Source organism: Pipistrellus hanaki (assembly GCF_964339955.1).
Source record: "Pipistrellus hanaki genome assembly, chromosome: 11".
Classification (NCBI taxonomy): domain Eukaryota; kingdom Metazoa; phylum Chordata; class Mammalia; order Chiroptera; family Vespertilionidae; genus Pipistrellus; species Pipistrellus hanaki.
The window spans coordinates 13057675-13074693 of NC_140513.1; the positions used below are offsets into that span (position 1 = coordinate 13057675).

The 17019-nt window shown below is 41.9% G+C and overlaps 1 protein-coding gene and 1 long non-coding RNA gene across 3 annotated transcripts in view; both read right to left on the bottom strand.

Annotated features, from left to right (window-relative positions):
- CDK5RAP2 (CDK5 regulatory subunit associated protein 2) overlaps positions 1–17019 on the bottom strand; it is a 135791-nt gene that overhangs the window by 62999 nt on the left and 55773 nt on the right. For both annotated transcript variants that reach the window (XM_084899172.1, XM_084899173.1), the window contains exons 13-14: positions 11525–11701; positions 1620–1717 (exon numbers count right to left, since the gene is read on the bottom strand). In XM_084899172.1, the coding sequence (XP_084755298.1) occupies positions 1620–1717; positions 11525–11701 (275 nt within the window). The remainder of the gene's footprint in view (positions 1–1619; positions 1718–11524; positions 11702–17019) is intronic.
- Positions 10369–11512, bottom strand: LOC311630320. The gene is made up of 3 exons (XR_014796349.1): positions 10971–11512; positions 10777–10868; positions 10369–10641 (listed from the first exon to the last, which is right to left on the bottom strand). It is a non-coding gene; the product is annotated as an uncharacterized lncRNA (long non-coding RNA).

The following is a 17019-nucleotide window of genomic DNA, read 5'->3' on the forward strand; positions in this document are numbered from 1 at the left end:
GGAAAACCTTCCAGAGTGTCACAGCGCAGCATTCGCTTGGATACGGCTGGGCTGCAGACACATTTAACCAGGGAAAAAGAAAAAAGGAGATTGCTTTAGCAAAGCTCGTGCGATTAGGGCTGGGAAAGCTAACTGCTTCACTCCCTCTTCCATTCGCTGCTGTCTATTATTTATGTTTCCCCAACTCCAGAGTCTTTTCAAGGTGCAGAGATTTGCTGGAACAAAAGGAGCAAAGGAAGCAAAAGCCCTGTGCATTCCTCTCTCTGGAACGTGGTAGGGAAAGAGGCAGAAATGAGCAGTAGAGACCCAAGCACCAAAAGGCAACCACCAACAGCTAGCTCCAAGACCTCAGGCCTGTCCTAATGTCCTCCTCTGTAAAACGGGAGGGGTATCTTTCCTTCAAGATTGTTTTGAAGATTAAATGAGGTGTTATATGGGAAAGAACACAGCATAGTACCTAACACATACTAAATACTCTTCCTTCCACATATCCTAAAAACTCCCCCCAAAAGATAACATTCATAAGTTAAATGTCTGATTCTCCTGAGTTATATCAGTGATTATCATATGGAAATCACTTTGGCCCCCAGGGAACAAGTGCAATATCTGCAGACACTGACAGTTGTCACACCTGGGGCGTGGAAGGAAGCTACCGGCATGTAGTGGAGAAAGTCAGAGATGTCGCTAAATGAGACAATGCACAGGACAAAAAAATTACCCAGCCTTAAGTCCCAATGGTGCCAAGGGTGAGAAAGCTGAGTCACAGGGCAGGGAAAACGGTCCGAGTTCTCAGGATGAGATATGTCTCAGGAAGGGCAGAGGCTCGGGAGCCAGGGAGGTCTGAGCTCTGGTCATTCAGAGCTGTAGACGCCAGGACAATACCCCGACTACCTCCAAGAACTGACTTCCACTCCTTGCCCCATCTAGTCCCACCCCAGCCCCAACCAGGAAGCCACGGCAATCTTGTTCCACAGTATCCCTGTCCGCTTCCTCTGCTTCTGTGCTGTTTTGAAATAAACTCCAGACATAATTCCTTTTACCTGTTACTATCTCAGTTCATGGAAAGATGATTTCTCACTATGAGAAATCACTGAGGCCTCCCCTATATTTATAGATGGGCAAACAGTGGCCCAGGGCAGGCCACTTGCCTATGGACATAGAACTAGGACTACAAGACCTCCAGCCCGTAATCAACTCTCCTCACCACACTCCCAGGCACCAAATCACCCCAGCAATTCTGTAAAGACACAAGTTGCTTGAGTGAGTTGTGGAGTTCTGTCACTCATCCATGTGACTTTGGACAAGTCACTTAACCTCTCATGAAAAATGGCTTTAAGGAAAAGAGAAATAACAGTATTTCTTACCTCGTTGAACTGCTCGGAGGATCACTGGAGGTAATACACAGACACACTTTCTAAATAAAAATCTGAGTGATAATCCTAAATTTGTTGTCAAGAGTCAGACAATTCTTGGTAGAAAATGGGTATATCTGACTTAAACAAGGCAGTCCATCCAAGCACTTTGAGCTTCCTAGGCAAACTTTGCTGCCTCAGAAATAACAAGCACTTATTCAAATAAGTGCTCACACTTATGTGTGATATTCAAACAGAAACCCTTACCTGTCTGAGTCCTGCAGAGATTTCACCAGGTGGGCATAGATGTCCTGCTCTTTCTTTAGGACCTGAATCAGCTCTTCATAGTCTAGCTGCTGCTTTTCCTGGAAATGACAATGGATATGTGACATTAAGAGGAGGATTTTAAAAGAGTATGTCCTTACATTATGCAAACCTAGGTGGGTGCTTCTGGTTTCTAAATCCAAACAAAGGTGATCGCCAGTGCCGGGCTCTGGATCAGGCCACGGTCAGTGAGCACCACCTGCAGGAGGAGTGGGGAATGACAGGCCATCACTTACCTCAGAATCAAGTGGAGCTGTGCTCGCAATACTGACTAGCTGTCACAGAGAACCATCTTAGTTGCCCTACTTGCCCATCATACAACAGCCAATCCTCAGAGCTTCTGGTTATTTTCACAACACTATAGAGAATGCTGTTCCACCATGCTCTTGTTCAAAAATAAATAAATTTCTAAACCCAAACCTGACAAGTATTAGGAGTAAGGGACTTACATTCACGTAGAAGAGGTCAAGTGAGGCGTGCTTTACAGGCATCTGGACAGAGCAATGCTACAGAGATCTGACGGGGAGCTCTGCACCTCGCAGCTACATAACCCAGGTAACTAGTTAATAACCCTCTATGAGCTTTAGTCTCCTCGTTTATGTACTGGGATGTAATTTTGTGAATTAGCCTTCACAAATGTGAATTTTTATTTTATTGATTTTTTTAGAGAAAAAAAAGGGGGGGGGGGGAAGAAACATCAATTCATTGTTCCATTTATTTATGTATTTATTAGTTGATTCTTAAGTGTGCTCTGACCAGGATCAAACCCACAATCACTCTAACCAACTGAGTTACCCAGCCAGGGCACTATGAATTTATTTTTAAGGTTCAAATTTTGTCTCTGCCACTTACTAGTTCCTAAGGAGGTTATTTATTAAAGCCTTGATATTCCATGTGTAAATGGTAGACAATGACCACCACCTCATGGAGTTATAGAGCAGATAAAGTTAAATGGGTACTATTAGGGATCGGAGAGAAATGGCCAGTGCCAGTACTGGGGCAAGAAAATCAAGGACAATACAATTTTGTGATGCCAGAAAAGATGGAATTGCTAAAACAATGATGCAGTGTGTTTCCAGAAGGACAAAGGAGCCAGTTTGGAAAGGTCACGTCTGGCCCTAGCCTGGATGGCTCAGTAGGTTGGGTGTCATCCCATGCACTGAAAGGTTGCCAGTTCAATTCCTGGTCAGGGCACATGCCTGGGTTGTGAGCTTGATCCCTGTGGATGGCATGCAGGAGGCAGCCAAACAATGCTTCCACATTTCTCTCTCTCTTTTCCTCTCCCTTCCTCTCTCTTATTAAAAATTAAAAATAATAATAATAATTTAAAAAAATGAGGCACTCCTCCCAGGAGCATGCCTGTGCCTTTTCCTTTGCTTTTGCCTTCCCCTCCTCCTCTGCCTCCCTCCCCATCTCCCGCCCTGCCCAGCATGTTACTATTAGCTTCCTCACCCCTAAGTGCCAAGGCCCCTTCCTTTACCTCCGTAACTTCTTTCCTAAGGCCATTTCTTCTAGGAATTACCTTTTCTACCTCTGTGATTTATTCAAAAAAAAGTTCTCTTAAAGTTAAAAAGAAATCAATAAAATAAAAACACATTTTTTTTAAAAAAAGGCCAACTCTGAAATAATTTGAGCATCAAAATAAATAACAGTAGTAACATTATAACCTACTGAATAAAATATGAATTCTTGAGTCCATGTTGATATGAATAAATGAATAAATGGGAAGAAGAGTGCACTTTTCTTTAAAGTAGAACAACAACTAACGAATGTAGAAGAAATGATGGAATTAGAACACTCACCATTTGCCAACCATCATGGAAATTAATAATTCAGCCAAGAAACATAAAAGGAAACTAGTGAGTGAAAGTTTGAAGATCAAGGTATTTACATAAATTCAGAACACCCCTTAAACTGCACCTCCCCCACACACACACAAATACTTGTTAATTACAAATGAAAATAACTATAGCTGTGACACCTGACAGACACCATCTTCATAAAGTTATCAGTCAGCGTGGCCAGGAATAGGACAAATGGAAATCATGTGCCATCGGACAGACACATGATAACACAACATCACACCTCAGATATTCCTGCCAAAGATGCCTAGCCACCTGTTTACAGGTCTGAGGGCTCCTTGTGGGCAGCACAGTGCCGGGCACAGATCAAACGGTGCCACAATACTTACAGACCTGATGATTAAGTAACTAAGAGGCAACACAGGGACCCAATATGAACCTTCAAAGCACAGTCTTGTGATTATTTTGCATAACGGCGTCAGAGTGAGTCAACGTCTTCCTAGAAGCAAAATGGTCACCCTTGCTAAGTAAATGAACTCTTTAGAGCCATTTGGGTCCCATTTCATCCTTCACCTATTCCCTTGCGCTGAATCATGCCCCATTGGAAAGAGCTGGCAAACCAATGGGTCTCCTCGGCATAGAGGTGCCAGGAGGGCAGTAAGGAGAGGCACCTCTGAGCAGGCGCAACCTCCAAGCTGTTCCTCCAAACAAGGCACAACCCAGACAGGAGACCACTCATCCCACAGGAGACAAGATCACCACGCATCCACTGTGTCTGACTCTGCAGCTGGTTCTCTGCAGCCCAAGATCACCCAGCCAGCTCACCACCATCCCCTTGGCCCATCTAAGAACAGAGAGGGAAGGCCCCTCTCTCCTCTGCGAGCCAGACCCTGGGTCCTCACCAAACTAGGATGATTCTCTCCAGGGATTCAGAAATGTAAACGGAACACCATCAGTCTTAGAGTTGCTAGGTGTGACTCAGGTCAAAGACAGAGTCCTAACCTTGGCCAGTGTTGCCCACTAGTTAGAGCATCAGCCTGCAAAGTAGAGGGTCGAGGGTTAGATTCCCAGTTGCAGGTGGGTGTGTGGGTGTGCTGGAGGCAACCAATTGATATGGCTCTCTCACATTGATGTTTCTCTCTCTCTCTTCCTCCCTCCCTTCTTTCCACTCTCTCTAAAAATCAATGGAAAATATATCTTCAGGTGAGGATTAACTAAAAAACAACAACAGACAGAGCCCTAGGGTGAAGCTTCTGCTGTCCACGGGCCTGCTACAGGTTCACTATCCCCCAGGCACGGCTGCCAGGCTCTCCCCTGGCATCTGCCACAGCCTCCTACTGGAGTAAACACTCCAGTCCACTGCTATTTTGCTCAAACTACTCAATGCTGTGTTCTGTTACTGGCAACCAAAAGAACCTTAACTAATACACTACATTATTTCTAATCCTCTCGGGAAATGAGCATGGAATTCTCCATTTTACAGATTAGGAAGGTGAGTTCCAGTGAGATTAAGAGACCTGACCCAAGACACAGAGCTAATAAGTAGCAGAACTGACATTCCAACACCAAAGCTGGGCATTTTCTACTCTACCCCAGCTTCTTAATGATGTGAAGGAAACACATACAAGGCGTTGACCACCATCTGAAGAGGTATGCAACAAGAGGATATGCAACAAGAAGACTTAATAGCTCACTTCTTGATAATGAGGGCAATTTAGTGGCCGGGAAGATGGGTGGTGTCTATCTTGGTAGCTATGGCACAGCCCTGCAATAAAGGTATTTAATACTCAGGAGCTTCTCCAGCGATGTTCCAAACATGTCAACAGCCAGGATCTAAAAATCTCTGGCTGCTGCAAATTTAATATGGTCAGTGGTTTCACTCTCTGTTCTTCAATTCCCTGAGCATCCAGCATTCATCCTCAGGACCACACAATAATTAGGAGGAAAACAGACTGCCCAGAGTAGATGGGGACATCATTACAAAGCCTCAAGTTCTTTGTAGAAATGGGAAGAGGATAAAACCTAAATTAACACAAAATGGCCAAGGGCATAGCAGAAGAAATCCACATTTTCTACAAAGAAAGAACTGAAATCTGAAAATTATACCCCTTTTTTTTTGGGGGGGGGGGGGGGGGCTTTAGCCTCTAACAGTTGGGATTTCTTAAAATGACACCTAGAAATTTACAATTCCTAAATGATAACTTATAAATCCTTATCCACAATTTTCAATTAGTCTTACAGAACAGAATTAAAACCTTTGCTAAAATACTTAGGCATTTTGCACAATAATTTAAACATCGGGTTGTAGATATAAAGGAAATGCCCATGAAATGACTTTATACTTGTGGTTATATGAAAGTACAAACACCACCCAGACCAAAAAAAACTAAACACGGAGTGGTGCAGATCATCCAACTCAGCCTGTTCACTAAATTCATGAATACTATGTTATTCAACATTTACATACTTTTTACATAATTTTTGCATGACTAAAACATGATGCAAAATTTAACTAAATGTGTCCATCTAGAACACCTGATGGGGTGCTATCTTGCTTCAAAACAGACTGTACCTTAGACAGGTCAGAGTGTAACCTAATACCCAACTAAATTTGGTCAAAATAAAATAACTATACGTAGGTTAGAATTACAAAATGTCAGTCCTGTGAGGTTTAGCTATTGGACTTACCCAACTAAGTGACGTAGCCAAGAGAGGAATCCAGGCCTGCAGACTTCTGGCCTGGCTCTAGTGCTCCTCACTAGTCTATGCTGACACTCTTATTCCAAAGACACAGAAAAATGCAAATCCATAAATGGTCAACGTTAAGAAAGAGCTCCCACTGTTCAGCAAATGATGTCCTCTGGACCGGGACTGATACGGAGCTGATACTCAGTGCAATGGCTATTACTGACGCTAAAATATGAAGTACTTCTACACCAGTTGTAAAATAGCCCCTGATCCATCCACCCAACTAGCCCAGAGGTCCTGGCCCTCCCTGTAGACTCGTAGGGATCTCTCCAAGACCCAGTACCTATAGAGTTGGTCCCTGCCACAGGAGCAGGCCTCCAGGACCCTGCTCCAGCTCTACTGCCTGAGTTTTCCCATAGCTGGGCCCATGCTGCACCAGTTAATTATTTTGAGAATCACCCTTTGTAAAACCACACATCATGATCAGAGCCATTCATCAGAGAAGTAATTTGCATAAGAGTCTATCCTAAATGTATGAACTCAATTAAAGTTTCAAAACTTGAACTCCTTTCCTTTCCCATATCTGGCTGCCAAATTGCATTTCATTCAAGCTGGGGTCAGAATACTATCTACATATCTCTCATAAAGCAACAGAGTCATTCATTCACTCAACAAGCACTTACTGAACCAGCCAATGGGCTAGATGTTGGGGTTCAACACGAGTGCCAGTTCTCTACCTCTGAGGTGCCTGCCCATGGTGCACAAGGGCTCGAGTGAGAGGAAAGCAGAAAGGTGAATCCTATAATGTCAGCAGGAGAACTAAGTGCTAGGATGGATGGGCGTGCCCAGTGCTGTGCCCCAGAGAGGAGGAGCTGGTTCGGGGAGGGGCCACAGAGGTGGTGATACCAGAGGGCCATTAGAGACGCCCCGGAGCCACCAGGTAAACAGGGAAGAAAAAAGCATTCCACGGGATGGAACAACGCCTGCAAAGATGGCGCTTTCAAGAACCTGCCGGAAGTTGGCTGTTGTTAGTGATGAGAAGGAATGAAAGAAAATGGGACTGGAAAGATAACTTGGGACCAGATAAGGAAGGGCTGCTGTTCCCTTTTTCATGTGTGTTGGAACAGGAAAATGTTCTTAACACTTGAGATTACCTACTTCTTGAGAGGTGAACCCTCCAGAGCAAACATAAGGTTCATCTTTTAACGAGCCTCGATTTCTGTTTCCTGTGCAGTGCAAACACCAGTGAGACAGCCTCCGAGCAGGGCGGAGAGCAAAGCCGGCTCCGATCCCAGGGGGCTGAGTTCCAATCCTGAGTCCCCCTGACCCTTGGGACCTCTGAGTCTGTTTCCCATCCCACAAGGTTACTGCAGTGATTAGGGAGATTGTGTATCACAACCACCAAAGGGCAGTGTCTCTTGAAATATTACAAATTTGATAAAACTTGAACCACCCATATCTATGAGGAGATTTGACTTCCAGGAAGAAAATGGCAAGACAGAAAACACTGCTTTGGGGTCTGGTCACACATCTAAAGCTCCTTCATGCTGATGCACAATGCAGTTCCCCTCGCCCCAACCCCTGCAAAAGAGGTGACATGCAACAACATGTCAGAACTAGAGACCATTTCTCTGGTCTTGTGTCCAAGTTCAAGCATAGAAGCTGGACCTACCTACTTAACACCTGGTAACCCCTGAACTGGGTTTCTGCACTCTGTCAGAATTTCAGGGCAAGAACCACATCTTATTCCTTAGCCTACCAGAATTAATTCATCATGTCAAGCTTGTCAGAAAAATTAGATGAACACACACCAAAAAGCAGCAGAGACAAATTTTTGTAAAAACCCACTGACCCATAACAGGAAGAAAGAGGAATCAAATAGCCAACACTGAATTTCTAAAATTGCCATCATACTGTTGTGCTTGTGTTATACATTTATCTTTATTTTTTTTAAAGTCCAATTATACATATACTAAAGGCCTAGTGCAGATTCGTGCATGAGTGGGGTCCCTCAGCCTGGCCTGCACCCTCTCGCAATCCGGGACCCTTCAGGGGATGTCAGACTGTCAGTTTCGGCCCCATACCCACGGGATGTAGCAATGCCAAAGTGGTGGAGGCCCAGGAGGAGCCCGAGCTGGGGCTGGGCATCGTGCTGCTCCCACTCATCCCAGCCCCACTATGCCTGCCACCGCCCACACGGGAGCACTGCCGCTAGGTCAGGAGAGGCTCCTGCCACAATGGCTGTGCTCGCCAGCAGTGAGCCCAGCTTCTGGCTGAGCGGAGCTCTCCCTGTGGGAGCACACTGACCACCAGGGGGCAGCTCCTGCATTGAATGTCTGCCCCTTGGTGGTCAGCGTGTGTCATAGCAACTGGCCAACCAGTCATATCATAATGGTCGCTTAGCTTTTATATAGAGATATTAAAGTACTGTGAGGCTTAAATAGAAAACAGTCGCCTCCACCTTTCCACTTCTCAGCCCTTAGTCCCACTCCCAGAAAAAAACAACTTTCAACTCTAAAGCTATTTTGTGTTATTTACATCCACATTTCTATATTAGGCTCCTTTTCCCACATTTCTTGACTTCTTATGATTAGATTTTATCTATTGGCTCCTATCACAGAAGTCTTAAAATTTAGCTCTTATATCATCTGCCCCACACACACTTTTCCTAATAGTTATATCACAATTTTAGTAAATCAATATTCCACATTTACATTAATACGGCCATGCTAATACTGTTTATGGCTCAGCCATATATACTGAGTTTGAGTTCCATGATTACATTTCCTTTCCTTTCCAGTTCTTTACTTTTCATGGAATCAGTAACAATTGCTTTGTTCTGTTTGTCTACTTAGTTCATAAAACTAAATCATGTACTTAATGTTAATTTACCTCCAAACTCTAAAAGAACTTAAAAATTCCTCTAGATGGAGTCAGATACTCCAGATAAGTGATATTCCATTTCCGTTTCTTTGAGAAATTCTAACTTAAGCTTCCTCAACAGCTCAAATCTGGGCTCCCTACATCTCAGCCATCCTCGTGGGGCTTCACATCCCAGGTAAATTCCCTACTTTCTGGATTCCATGCTTCCTTTTGGTTATTGCCTCGTTTAACATCATCCTCCAGACGTCTCCTGCAAGGAGTCCATAGGAGGCAGATGATTTCAGACACCAAACATCTGGAAATGCCTTTACTCTGCCCTCACTCTTGCTAACAGCTCTGTGAGCACAGAATGCTGGACTGGAAACCACGCTTCCTGCTCTGAACGGTTTGACTCAGTGGGAGAGTGTTGGTCCGAGGACCGAAGGGTTGTGGGTTTGAGTCCTGGTAAAGGGTGCATACCTCAGTTGCAGGTTCAATTGCCTCACATGGGAGGCAACCAATCGATGTGTTTCTCTCACATCAATGTGTGTCTGTCTGTCTCTCTCTCACTCTCCCTCTCTCCCTTCCTTCTTCCCTTCCACTCTCTCTAAAAATCAATGGGAAAAAATATATTCTGAGGTGAGGATTAAAAAAAGTAAAAGTAAAATTACTCTTCCTCAATAATCTGAAAATACTGCCCTCCCATCTTCTAGCATCGTGTTCCAGCTGAGAATTATATAATTTTCAGGAGTTTGTATCTCACCCATATTTTCCTCTCTGGAAGCTTTTCGGATGCTCGCTTTACCCCTGTGTTCTGAAATTTCACAAAGAACATGCTTTAGCTACAGGTCTTTATCATCCATTGTGCTAGAAACAGAGCAGGCCCATTCAATGCACAGCTATCTGTCCTTCCATTTTGGAAATTTTCCATTACTTTAAAAATTTTCTTCCCTCGGCTTTACCTGTTTGTTCTTTCTGGAACTTCTTAGTCATATATTGGAACTCTTCAATCAAGGCTCCCATTTCCTCTTTTCTCTCCCATTTGCTGCAAAACTTGCTCTTTATCTTCCAACATTTCTAATTCTTCTAATAAACTTTTTATATCTATACCAGTTTCCAATAGGTCGCCCTTCTTTCCCAAATATCTTTACCAGAGCCTGATCTCATTTATTATCTAAACATGTTAGCGTCGAGTTTGTCACGCTAGTTTTCTTCCCACCCTCCACTGTTTCTATCTTTGTTCTGTCTGTTTGTGCTACTCTCCTGTCTGATGAACTCCAGCCTCCAAGCAGGTTTCAGTGTGCACGTGCTCAGAAGCTCTGTGAGTGTGGAAAGATGGCTGTTCTATCAGAGGACCCCCACTGTCAGCACCTTTCCGTCTTTCCCCTTTCAGAAGAGCCCACAGTTGGGTACACACACGTCCGCTCCCTCCACTCTGCTTTCAGATGCACCCAGTGACCCCCGGACCAGCTCCCCAGAGAGTAAAGCTCCCATTTCCAATTAGTGAAGAAAAGAGATCACCGAACTGCCCAGTGTTACTAAGACACCAGGTACCTGCACTGCCTGCTGAGCCTTCTGGGTTCTGTAGGGTAAACCAGCTTGCTTCTTCTTAGCTTTTCATCCCAAAGCACGCAGCAGCAATGTGGAGAAAGCGGAAGCCCACATAGTTACCACCTGCCCATTCATTCATCATCCAGACAGCGACCTGCTGTGCACACTCCCCTCCTCCTAAGCCTGTGGGTTTATACCTTTTTACCCCTCCACCACCATGTTAACCAGGCTTCAGCAGGAAGCAGTTAAATACCCACGTAGGATCCGTCATGGTCCTTGTAAGTCTGAGCTGAATGAAACATGATCAGCCCAAACCAGTTTGGCTCAGTGAATAGAGCGTCGGCCTGCGAAGTGAAGGGTGCCAGGTTCGAGTCCAGTCAAGGGCATGTACCTTAGTTGTGGACACATCCCCAGTAGGAGTGTGTAGGAGTCAGCCGATCCATGTTTCTCTCTTATCGATGTTTCTAATTCTCTATCCCTCTCCCTTCCTCTCTGTAAAAATCAATAAAATATATATATATTTTAAAAAGAAATATAATCAAACAAGAAGGTTCTTCCAAGACCAAAGGAGCAGTTAGAGGAAAGTACAGCAGAGTGAAAGGGCACAGCATGAATGAGGAACAGCAAGCACCTGCTGAAGACGTACTCAGGGAATCAGGGGGGCACCAGAGCAAAACAGGTCAGGGCCTGAATCGATCTCCCACTTACCAGTCATGTGACCCAGGATAAGTTCCTTCCCTTTGCTGAGCTTCCATTTCTCCAAACTTACCTCCCTGGTGCCTGAGGCCCAAATGATAGAAGGAAAGCTCTAATGTGCTCTGATATATAGCAATGAAGGCTAAAATCATTTTTACCAAACGTGTTTTTATATAATGTTCATTGCAAGAGTTTAAAGAAACCTATGCCAAGTCGAAATCTAAATACAAAAGAAAAAAGTTTTGATACCTGAGGCAACAAATCCTTGTCCTTTTGATTGGTACTTTCTGGTAGACGGCTGATCACCTGCTCTTGACTGTGTAATTTTTTATTACTTTCACTCAAAAGACTCTTATAATGGTTCTCCACTGCTTTCTCTCTTTCATTCACTTCGTTGCGTAATTTCTCAACTTCATTTCTAAGGTCCTGCCAGAAAGAAAGGAAAAAATTGGAATTTACTTGACAAAAATAAGCAAACCAGTAGATGCATTTAACAAATGTATACTTCCTTTTCATTTAAAGTCTTACAAAATCCAACTTTAAAAATAACCTGAAACTTGGAAAAAGCACAGATGTTATCACATTATTTATAGCGCTGAAAAACCGGAAAGAAACTAAATACCTACTAGCAAGGAATTATAAAAAAAAAAGTAATGGTATGAAAAAATGCACAATTATAAATAAAAGCAAACCAGGATAACCTGGCCAGTGTGATTCACTGGTTGAGCATCAACCCATGGGTCAGGGTACATGGCCAGGTAGTGGGCTCAATCCCCAGTAGGGGGTGTGCAGGAGGCAGCCGGCCAATGATTCTCTCTCATCACTGATGTTTCTACAGGTATTTTTCTCTTCCTCTCTCTTCTTCTCTGAAATCAATAAAAATGTTTTTAAATGTATTTTTTAATATAGAATAAATAAAATTTTTAAAAAGCAAACCAGGATACTATGTACTATGATGCTAATTGTTTTCTAACTGTTCACACAAAATGTTGGTAAGGCTATAAGGGAACACATCAAAATAATAACAGCATACCTAAGTAGAGGAATTAAGGGTAATTTTTTATTTTTCTCAGTTTCTAAAATCTCTAAATAAGTCTGTATTACTTTTATAATCAGGGGGAAAAACTGTCTTAAATCATGACATTTACATAGAAATGCTCATGTTTTGACATTAAAGAAAAAAATAGGAAACTGTATACAGTGATTGTAACTACCTCAAAATATGTACTATTTGAAGCCCTATTCATAACAGCAAAAGGTGGAAAAAACCCAAATGTCCACCAACAGAGGAATAAACTCTCATAAATGCTCACAGGGAGAACTCTGACGCTGTCAAGGACAATGAATGATTCCTCTATAATTATACTGCCCTAAAATAATCTTTAGAATATATTGCTGCAAGAGAGAAGGGCAAAGGGGACAGACCCCAGGAGAAAAAAAAAGTATATATATCTTATTAATATTTTATTTAACCATAAAACAAATTAAATGGCTGTCTACAAGGAAAAAGAAAGAGTAAAATAGAAGGGACAGAAATTAAAAGTAGAACTCATTTTACAGATGTTACAATGAAATATTTAAATATTTAGATAATTATTTTTAAAATAAAGGCAGCCAATCGATGTTTCTCTCTCATTGATGTTTCTAACTCTCTATTCCTCTCCCTTTCTCTCTGTAAAAAAAATCAATAAAATGTATTTTCTTAAAAACCACAAAAACAAAAACAAAAAAACGATCACTATAATAGGCAGAACAATGTCCCCCAAATTAGATGTTCACATCCTAATTCCTAAAATCTGTGAATATGCTAAATTATGTGATAAAAGTTGCGGATGGAATTAAGTTTACTAATCAGCTGACCTTAAGTAATTAACCAGGTGGGTCCTACATAATTACAAAGATCCCTAAAAGTGAAAGAGGGGGAGCACAAAAAGACATCAGCAGTCACTGCTGGCTGTGAAAACGGAAGTAAGCCCAGGCCTAGATATGCTGGCAGCCTCCAAAAGCTGGGAAGGCAAGGAAACGGACTGCCCCGGAGCCTTCAGGAGTGCAGCCGTGCTGACACTGGAACTCAGCTGGTCAGACCCATTTCAGACTTCTGAACTCCAAAGCTATCATCAATAGATACTAAGATTCTTAAAAGTATGATGGGAAACAAGATGTGTCAAAGTATCTCCCCATAAAATAGTAACTTTACTGTGGAGAAACTTAGCAGCCCTCCTCCCACCTTAACTAAGTGACCAATACTAACCCACCAGTAATAAGAAGTTGCCATTATGCACCTCCAGATCTGACACTCTGATAAGTGCACATCACATCTGTGCTTTTACCAAAAATGTATACCCTGAATGTAATCATGAGAAACATCAGACAAGCCCAGATTAATGGACATTTACAAAATAAGTGACCAATGAGACTTAAAGGTAATGGGGATCCTGGATTGAATCCTGGGCCAGAAAGGGGGCATTAATGGGAAACCTGGCAAAATTCAAATAGTCTATAAATCACAGTGTTTTAAATTATTAATTTCCTGGTTCTGATAAGTATATTACAGTGATAACATGGCAACATTAGGAGAAGCTGGGTGAAGGTAATATGGGAACTCTATTATTTTAATATCTTCCCTCTATGTCTAAAATTATTTCAAAATGAAAACTTGTTTAAAAGATATATCAATTGACACAGTGTATGTATATATTTTCTCTGGATCATGACTTGAGTGAACTGTTTAAAACAATTTTTAAATGATATAATCAGAGAAATCTAAACATTAATTGATTGGTAATATTAAAAGATTATTTATCTTTCTGAAGTAAAAATTATATTTGTTAAAAGAAAACTATCTAATTTTGTTAATCAATGTCCCAATAAATTCAAGAAAAGCCAACATCCTGAGAAACTGATGACATAATTAATGTCTTGGAACTGCTTAAAATACTTGAGTGTTGAAAGAGAGGGCGTTGGGGAAGGGTACAGATAAAACAGGTTAGTTGTTTTACTGCTGAAGTTAGGTGACAAGTACACAGAGGTTCATTCTCTCTCATTTTGTGTGTATGTGAAATTTTCCATAATAAGTAACTGCACATGTGCGTGCGTGCGTGCGTGCGTGTGTGTGTGTGTGTGTTTAAGCACTAACTAAAAACCTGGAGGAAATACCAATTCACAGGATTATAAATGATATTTTTAATTATGTTATTTTTTTCTCTATTTTTTAAATATTTTATGCTAAACATATATTATATTGATAATGGAGGGGGAAATATTTTTAAAGTAACATTTTTTAAAAGGAACTACCTTAAAAATTAAATGTTAATGTTTCTCTTGGGCAAACAGATGGTGATAGGATTGCCCTAAACCTTTAATCAAAACAACTGGACCAAGAACCTATCATGAATTGTAAATGTCAGTAAATAGAAATTCAATTCTAGAGGGAGGAAGAATGTTTTTTTTATATTATACAAATAATACTAAAGCGACATTAATAGAACTCTAAAGTTAAAAACTAAGAACATTTCCCACATTAGTGTCATGCCAACAAATTAAACCATTTTCAAACTGTAGATGTTCCTATTTGTCCTTATCCATCTGCAGCCATAAATTTTATGCAATTTTAAATGGTTTGAATTTGTTCCCATTTTACTTGATTTATTTATTCCATTACACCACAACCTTAAAACAGCACACACCTGTTAAATAATTATACAACTGAAGAACAATTATAAAACGAACAGCATCAAGTCAAGAAAACAGTTATTTAAAAATAAAATAAAAAACAGAGAGATGAACCCTAGCCAGTCTGGCTCAGTGGTTGGAGTGTCAGCCCAAAGACTGAATAGTCCTGGGTTCGATTCCAATCAAAGGCACTATCTCAGTTGCAGGCTCAATCCCAGGCTCCAGTCAGGATGCATGCAGAAGGCAACCAATCAATGTATCTCTATCACATAGATGTTTTTCTCTATCTCTCCTCTTCTCTTCCACTCTCTCTAAAAATCAATGAAAAAAAATATCCTTGGGTGAGGATTAATGAAAACAAACAAAAAAAAGTAGAGATAAGAAAGATCTACAGAGCTGGTACACCTGAGCTTACAATTGCGTTTTCCCCATCCTGCTGGTGCACAGGAAAGATAAGATGTGGTTGCTAGGTGATACTCAGTGAAAGATAGACAATCTTCTTATTTCTCCATTTCAATGAGTATATCACAATTCATTTTTATATATTTCTCCATTGTCTCCAGATAATACAGCAAAGAATAACTCTGCATAAAATAAATTTTTTTTCCTAACGTTTGATTTGCTTTCTCACTAGCACTGACATTTTTCTTAAATGTTTGCTAATTTAATTGGTATAAAATGGTTCTTCGCAAGAGTTTGAATTTGCACTTCTTTGATTGTCACCATATTTCTATATATTTGACTATTGTTTGGATTTCCCCTTATGTAAATTGGCCATAATAGAAGTACTTTCAAGGGCAGTTCTCATGAGAAGTTGATCTCTCAGGAATCACCCATGGTGTGCATACACAAGCACACACACCAACTCCTTGGCACCCCTCATCAGAAAAGCCACCAGGACAAAGTCCACCTGTCTTAGTAACACTGTTAGAGAAGTAGATTATGTTCGTTAGGTTTTGGCTGTGTTTTGTGAGCTGTTACTAATCAGAATGAGAGCATATATCAGTGCAGAGGCGCTGCTGCGGCTGAGCCGTGGGCAGAGTGGTGAGGAGGCCCCAGGAGCTCCACACCTGGTTCTGTTAGTAATAAAAGCTATTGTGTGTTAAATGGCTACTGTGGCTCCGGGCACTGTGCTAGGCACTTTCGTATTCACTCAGGTAACTTCACAACCCCGATAGCTGCAAGGCTGCCCTGCTGACTTCGCCTCCTGCTGCTCTCCCCTTAACCTGTTGTGCTCTGGCAACCCTGGCTTTCTTGCTGTTTCTCTTACAATCCATGTATACTCTCAGCTCAAGACTTTGAAGTTTGCTGTTCTCTCTGCCTGCAAAGTGCTTCCTCAAGTCTGCTTCCTCATTTCCATCACGTCTGTGCTCAAATGTCACTTCTCAGTCCAGTCTTTCCTGACCATCCCTTCGAAAATCACCACTAGCCCCACCACAACTTCACTCTCTGTATTCCTTCCGTTCATTATTCGTCCCGATAGCATCTTCTAATGTAGTATTTATTTAAATTATAAATTTTGTTTATAGTCTTCCCCCACCAGAATGTAAGCTCCACAAGGGCAGGGATTTTTGTGTATTTTGTTTACTGCTGAAGCTCAAACACCTAGAATGGTACCTGGTACATAGTAGGCACTCATGGCAAAATAAAGACAGTCATAAATTCCTTGACCTTTTTATCAAGGGGCTGTGGACTCTAAGTCCTCTCCTATAGCCACAGTCTAGGCAATGCAATGACTACTAGGACCAACAGAATAGAGCACAAGTGAGAGTGTGTCCATTTCTAAGCCCAAATTTAACAAAATGGCAGCTTCCAACTCTTGTCTCTTGTAACACTCCCTGGGAACCCTGTCATCAGCTAAGGAAATATGTCTACCTTAATGCAACTGACAATCCCACTGTGCTAAGCTTTCCAGACATTCCCCCAAAGGCACCAGATATTGTGGGGGGAGGCTACAGTGTTTGGACAGGTTCAAGCCTCGGACTGATGAGAGGGCACGGTCCTCTCGTGGCCACCTGCAAGTCCCAGCTTAGAGGGCACAGCCCTCCCAGCAAAATTATAGCCAACAGCTG